The 7,082-nt window shown below is 59.2% G+C and overlaps 1 protein-coding gene across 1 annotated transcript in view; it reads left to right on the top strand.

Moving 5' to 3' along the window:
* Positions 1 to 7,082, top strand: part of PPP1R13L (protein phosphatase 1, regulatory subunit 13 like) — a 15,852-nt gene that overhangs the window by 3,633 nt on the left and 5,137 nt on the right. The window contains exons 2-9 of the mRNA XM_012733488.1: positions 1,748 to 1,824; positions 1,927 to 2,069; positions 2,309 to 2,819; positions 2,905 to 3,003; positions 3,079 to 3,170; positions 3,407 to 3,881; positions 4,870 to 5,437; positions 6,185 to 6,197. Of these exons, the coding sequence (XP_012588942.1) occupies positions 1,770 to 1,824; positions 1,927 to 2,069; positions 2,309 to 2,819; positions 2,905 to 3,003; positions 3,079 to 3,170; positions 3,407 to 3,881; positions 4,870 to 5,437; positions 6,185 to 6,197 (1,956 nt within the window). The 5' untranslated portion in view covers positions 1,748 to 1,769. The remainder of the gene's footprint in view (positions 1 to 1,747; positions 1,825 to 1,926; positions 2,070 to 2,308; positions 2,820 to 2,904; positions 3,004 to 3,078; positions 3,171 to 3,406; positions 3,882 to 4,869; positions 5,438 to 6,184; positions 6,198 to 7,082) is intronic.

Below are 7,082 nucleotides of genomic sequence, written 5' to 3'. Positions count from 1 at the left end.
CGCGAGGTTCAGCACCTGTCCGGGCCCGCCGCGCATTCCGCGGGTCTGAGCTCAGGCGCTGTCCGCCCGCGGGCCGGGGTCGGACCCTGACCCGCAGCGCCCCCTGGCGGCCCCGATCCCCATCAGCCCCACGCCCAGGCTTGGCGTTTCTTTGGAGCCAGAGGATGTCAGTCTCAGAGTGTTGGGAGTCGTGAACAGCCCCCCCCCCCAAGAACCCGTCACTGCCAGAACGTAGGCGCTGAGTAGTATTGTTCATTTTTGTATTTTAACAGGCCGAGTTCTTCCTGTTTAGCTCTGAGCTTCTAAAAGTCCCGAGTTGGGGTCCCTAGCTCCTTCTTTTCTGAGACCTCATCTCTGAGGGTCAATCCCTTCATTCCTCTCTGCACTTCTGGCCAGTTTATCTTTACAGCAGTCCTCTGAGAGAGGCTGCTCTTTATCCTTATTTTACAGATTGGGTCTGACCGTGGTGCCTTCATCTGTGACTTGACCCTTGTGTTCTTCCTTGACCTGTATCACACACCCACCTAGTCTTCCAAGACAGTGGAATCCTGGGACGGATAAGACACATGCAGGATGACCGGGAAATCTAGACTAGCCAGAGTGGAGGATTCTAGGATATTCCAAAGATTAAATCTTGCGTGTCGACTCCCTAGCTGAGGACTTCAGGCTCTCTAGAACTTGACTTCCAGTCTCAAGGTTCTTATACTTTTAGAGATTGACACGACGGGACTGATTCGCCTCTTCCTTTCACTGTTGGGAAAACTGCGGCCCAAGGAGTGGCGGGTACCCATTGCCCAAGGTCACACACTCCCTTCACACCCAAAGGAGCCACCAGCTCCAACAGGTTCTGTTTTGAGTCTTCCCAGACAGAGGTCGGATCAGCATGCCCCAGCCTGCTCTGCTGCCCACGCCTGCCCACCAAGTCAGAGCTAAGCTAAGCAGTCGAGGCAGAACTGAACCGCTGGGCGTGGCGGCTGCCATGGGGATGGGGATGGTGCTGGCCTGACCGGTTCCCGGTGGCCTGGCTCCCTCCCACGGGGCCAGTGACCACAGCCTCTCAGCCACTACTGGCCACCTCCCTGTTCTTCCTCTTAATATTGGGGCCTTGGGAACCACATCTCTGGGGGGGATTCTGGAGAGAGGAAGCTGGATTTCCTGCCCTGTGGGACCACTGCAGTCCCAGAGACAGCCTCGCAGGCTAGCTTCTTACAGGGTGTGTTAAACATGTTTTTCTGAGCCCCACTTTATTGCATGCAGTGGGGGTGTTGACCCTGGAATGAGGTATGGGGTGCAAAGCTCTTGGCACAATTCTAGGGGCCAGTGGTCCTTCAATTAATGCTGGTTGTTTTATTTCATGATGTCCTCAAGCAACTGGCGACTGCCCAGGTCCTGGAACACAGTTGTTACTTTCAAAACTTTCCGCATCACCTAGCATCTAGAATAATGTATGCTCTAGTCACCCCGACGCCTGGCTCATAGTTGGGGATCAGGGGGTAGTTTTGGAAGGAAATATTCGAATCTTAATTAGGGCTGAGATAGACATGGACAAAACGTCCTGTGAAGAGAGTTCGCCCTAAGCCTTCAGGAGGGCTTTGAAGGAGCTGGCACCCCCCAGCACAGTATGTGGAGAGGCTTAGGGCTTCCGGCTGAGAGAACCAGGCAAGGAGGGCCTGTCCTGTCCTGCCCCGCAGGCTGGGTCCCAGGGATGGGATCTGAGGCTAGCTCCGCTCTCCAACCCCCCAAACAGGCACCCTGCTCCGGCAGGCACCATGGACAGCGAGGCTTTCCAGAGTGCCCGGGACCTCCTGGACCTGAACTTCCAGTGTGAGCTGGGGTAGGGGGCGGGCCTTGCCCGGGTGGGGCACGGGGGATGAAGTGGGGCCTGTTAGCTGGCCCCCAGTCCTTACTCCACACCTGCACACCCAGCTCTGGCCATGAAGCACATGGACATCAAGCAAATGGAGCTGGACACAGCGGCAGCCAAGGTGGATGAACTGACCAAGCAGCTGGAGTCGCTGTGGTCAGACTCACCAGCGCCTCCTGGTTCACAGCTGGGAGCCACTGCTAGGGTGAGGCAGGACCCTCAGAAGGGAAGTGGCGTTTTTCTCGGTGGCCCCAAGGCGCTGGTGGGCCAGCCCCAGTGCCGTTTTCTGGCACTCCCCCCACCCCCTCATGTGGGCTCTCCCTGTGCGAATCTCCAGCCCTGTCCCAACGCTCCTGGGTTCAGTTTCCACTTGACCCCATTTGACCTCTTACCAACCGTCTACTAATGTCTCCTTTGGCCCCTTAATGCCCCGGCTCCCTACAGTTAACCCGGTACAGCTCCAGCCCGGTGCCGGAACTTTTCGTCAGCCGCGGGTCCCCCCGGAAGGCGGCCACCGAGGGCGCAGACACTCCATTTGGACGCTCGGAGAGCGCCCCGGCTCTGCACCCCTACAGCCCGCTGTCTCCTAAGGGTCGACCGTCGTCACCACGCACCCCACTCTACCTGCAGCCCGACGCCTACGGCAGCCTGGACCGTGCGCCCTCGCCCCGGCCCCGCGCCTACGACGGCGCAGGCAGCGCCCTGGGCCGGGCGCCCTCCCCGCGGCCCGGAGCCGGCCCGCTCCGCCAGCAGGGGCCCCCCACGCCCTTTGACTTCCTGGCGCGCGCGGGCTCCCCCCGCGGCAGCCCTCTGGCGGAGGGGCCCCAGGCTTTCTTCCCGGAGCGCGGGCCGTCCCCGCGCCCGCCTGCAGCAGCCTACGACGCGCCGGCGGCCTTCGGGGGCCCCCTGCTGGGCGCGGGCGGCAGTGCCTTCGCTCCGCCTTTGCGCGCTCAAGGTGAAGCACCTGCCCACGCGGGTCTGGAGGGAGGGGTGCTAGGCCGCACCCCGCTTCCTCTCCCTCATTAGCTACCTCTCTCCAGATGACCTCACCCTGCGCCGGCGGACCCCCAAAGCCTGGAATGAGTCTGATCTGGACGTCGCCTACGAGAAGAAGTCGTCGCAGACTGCGAGCTATGAACGTGAGCGATGGGGTGCGGGGCTGTGGGGATGCGGGAAGAGAGGCACCCCCAGACCCTAATGGTTCCACCCCACAGGCCTGGATACCTTCACAAGGCCCGTCTCTCCGGGCTTGCAGCTGTTGCCCTGGAGAGAGAGCAGTCTGGACGGCATGGGGGCCGGCGGCAAGGTGAGGGGCAGGTGGTGGGGGAGAAGGCTGGGGGTGAGGACAGGGCCCGGGCAGGACCAGCGCCTGCCCCTGGCTGTGCCCCCAGTTCCCGCACCCCTCCCCAAGTTCCTCATCCTTCTCTCTCCCTCACTTTTCTGGCTCCCACCCCTCCCTGTCTCTTCCTACCTTTACTTCCTGAACCCCATCTTCCTCCCAACTGAGCCCCTTCTTCCCCCCGCTGCTCTTTCTCCCCTCAGGACAACCTCACCAGCGCCACTCTGCCCCGAAATTACAAGGTCTCCCCTCTGGCCAATGACAGGCGTTCAGATGTGGGCAGCTACCGCCGGTCTCTGGGCGCCACGGGGCCATCCGGCACTTTGCCCCGCAGCTGGCAGCCTGTCAGCCGCATCCCCATGCCCCCTTCCAGCCCCCAGCCCCGAGGTGCCCCCCGCCAGCGTCCCATCCCCCTCAGCATGATATTCAAGCTGCAGAATGCCTTCTGGGAGCACAGTGGCAGCAGGGCTATGTTCCCTGGCTCCCTCGGCTTCCCCCGGGCTCCCCCACCCAAGCTGCCTCCCCAGCCACAAGCACCCCCCCAGCCCCAGCCGCCCCCACAGCCCCAGCCGCCCCCACAGCCCCAGCAGCAACCACAACCCCAGCCTCAAGCCCAGCCTCCACCCCCGGCCCTGACCCCCCAAACTCCCCAACTGACATGGCCCCCTGGGAGCGAAGGTGAGTCCACAATGGCGGTTCTCAGATGGGTGACGGGAGGGCGCGTGGCCGGGACCCGCTGGGGAGGTCGTTTCCAGTCCCCTCAGGGGGCCAGGTCACAGGAGCGTAGGGGTTTGCCTGGGAACCAGGGGGTGTGTGGAGAATGGGCCCTGGTGTCAAGCTGCCTGACTCCACGCGTGTGTCCCAGGCTGTCACTTACCCCCTAGGACACACTGTCCTGCAGTGTCCGAGGTGAGTGATGAGGAAGCCTCTACTGCTGGTAGATTAGTTAAGCCACGCAAGGTCCTTCACAGGGTTTAACAGAGCAGACCTTCAAGCCCAGCTAGCTTCCCTTCTCTCCTTTACTGGTCGCATTTTTGGGTGTGAGGTTGACAAGTGCCTTTTCCAAGGGGTCAAGCGTCAGCCTCTCTCTCCATCACAGACTTGCTGTGCGACTCAGGAGAAAGGACTTACCCTATCTGAACTTCTGCTTTCTCATCTGTGAAGAGATAATAACACCTTATCAGATTGCAGTGGGGCTTGCAGATCAGCGTGGGGAGTGACTGTTGTTAGTTCTACCTGCTTTAGAGGCCCTCTGAAAGGACTAAGACAGGTTTCCTCCAAGCATCCGGATCCTGGTTCCAGAAGGAGCTGGAGAAATGTTTAGAATTTCAGAAAGTCAAGTCTAATTTGATGGCAGGAGCCCCAATTGTGGTGTCACAGCCGAGTTCAAAAACCAGCTTGGTGGCTTTGGACAACTGACTTGCCTCTCTGAGAGTCAGTTTCCCTCTCTGTAATAAGGAGATGGTGGCCATGTCAGCTTCACAAGGTAGTGATGGGAGTGCAGCAAGACAGGCAGATAATGTGTATATTGTTCACAGTGCGGAGACAGCGTAGCCCAGAGAGGGCAAGGAGCTACCTTGAGGTCACACGGCTGATCGGTTGTGGGAAGGGAATTTGGGGGATCTCCCGAGATATCCTCAACTGATGGAGCTCTTGTTCTTTCTAGGCACCCCCAAACCCATTGCTGAACTAGAGCAAGAGCCAGAGCTGGAGAGTCTACTGACACCGGTACTGGAGGCTGGGGATGCCGAGGAAGGTGCTGTGACTCGGCCTCTCAGCCCCACTCGGCTGCAGCCAGCGCTGCCTCCCGAGGCCCAGTCGGTGCCCGAGCTGGAGGAGGTGGCCCGGGTGCTGGCGGAGATCCCACGGCCCCTCAAACGCAGGGGCTCCATGGAGCAGAGCCCGGCGGTAGCCCTGCCCCCCACCCACAAGAAGCAGTACCAGCAGATCATCAGCCGCCTCTTCCACCGTCATGGAGGGCCTGGGGGGCCTGAGCCTGAACTGTCGTCCATCACCGAGGGGTCCGAGGCCAGGGCAGGGCCCCCTGCTCCCGCCCCACCAGCCCCTCTACCGCCCCCAGCCCCACCCCAGAGCAGCCCACCGGAGCAGCCACAGAGCATGGTAAGTAACACGGAGGAACCGGGGCGTATTGGTAAGCAGTGGATGTGCTCTTTGAGGTCACCCCTGGAAATTGCACCTGTCATTTTTACTGCTTCCAGCTCACCTGGAACCTAGTTGCAAAGGAGGCTGGGAAGTGTAGTCTTTAGCCTAGATGTGCCTAGAAGACAGGGAGGAAGTATCCAGAGGAAACTTGACCACACAGAGTCTTTCTCTGCGCTTCTCCATCCTGCTCCTGAGGAGAGTCCTGTCTCCAGTCCCCTTAGGGAGCCAGGCCACAGGAGCTTGGGAGTTTGCCCAGGAACCAGGGAGTGCATCAAGCATGGGTCCCTGAGTCAAACTGGCTGACTCCACTCTATGATTCTAAGCTGGTCACTCACCCCCCCCCCCCAGGATGCACCTTCCTGGGCACCTGAAAAGTGACCCGGGTAACCATCTGAACCTGGGAGTGCCCCGCCACTCTCGGGGTTGCCTCTGGGGGCCCGCGCTCCCCTCCTCCATCTCAGCGAGCCTCTACCAGTCAAACGCCCGCCCAGCTCAAGCCCGGGGTGTTTTGGGGGCTTCTTTCCTTGCCACTTTGAGGAACAGATCCCTGGTGTCTAAGGCTGGGGTGTCACTATGGGGTCACTATGGGTGTCACCACAGAGTGCGGCTGCTAACCCCATCTCCCACTCCTAGCTGCATGACCTAGGGCAAGACACAGCCTCTCTGGGTCTGTTTTCTCACCTGTGAGATGGGGGTGAGAAACCCACACCCAGGATTCTGTGGGGATTAACTCTAATAATGAGGAGAGTGCCTGGCACCTAGCTTTTGGCCACTGTTACCATCACGAGACCGGGGGCCTCCTGCTGCGCTCGGCTCAGTCCCCGCGTTTTGGTAGGGGTGTGTGTGTGTGTTTTGGGGGACCAGTCCTGACCATTCCATGCGGGAAGGCAGAAAAAGTGCATCCAGGACACCCCAACATGCCTATTCCCAGGCCCTCCTGAGAATGAGCAAAGAAATGCTGACGCTCTAGATCTTGAAATCAAGAGTGGAGTGACTGCGTCTGAGACGGCCGTTGCCTGATGTGGGGTCACAGAGCCCTGGTCCTGGCGGAACTTGCCGTCACCCAATTCGTGGAACCAGTCTGGCAGCACCATCTCGGTGGAGGGAAATCCTGACTCCGGAGCAGGGAGGGTCTGAGCTCCCAGACCCCGTGGCTCCTGAGTCAGCGTCACCCCCACCGAGATGCCCCAAATCGCAGCTGGGGCACTCATGCTGTGATACGGAATTATATTTTAAATTGTAATTTATCACGGTAACACATTTAAGTTAAATTATATTTACAATTAATATTTTGAAACTCTAACCGTAAAATAGTCAAGCTCAAAGCCATAGACTTGGGGCTGCCGGTCCTGGCCCTCAGCTTTGAAGGCCCAGCTCATAAGTGCCGGACGCACGTGTAACTGGAACCTCAGAGTCTCATTGAGTATATTTATTCTTTTTTAAAAATTACATATTTATGCATACAAAAACTCGGTACAGGTCAGAGGTGCGGGTGGGTGAGAAGATTCACCGGAGAGTGAGAGTTGAACAGGCAGATGTACTGAAATCCCCTGCTGAGGGGGGCAGTGGGGAGCCGGGAAGGGTTCCTGTGCCCCGTGGGCAGCTCCCTGGCCAGCAGGGGGATTGTACTTGAGCTGCAGTGGCTGGTGACGGCTTGAAACTTCTGTCTTCTCCTGCACCACCAGGGAGGTCTGTTCATTTATTACTTTTTTTTTT

This window comes from Condylura cristata, unplaced genomic scaffold (assembly GCF_000260355.1).
Source record: "Condylura cristata isolate star-nosed mole 26May11 unplaced genomic scaffold, ConCri1.0 scaffold00041, whole genome shotgun sequence".
NCBI classification, from domain to species: domain Eukaryota; kingdom Metazoa; phylum Chordata; class Mammalia; order Eulipotyphla; family Talpidae; genus Condylura; species Condylura cristata.
The sequence above is the reverse complement of the archived record's forward strand: the minus strand, read 5'-3'. Positions and strand labels throughout refer to the sequence as shown.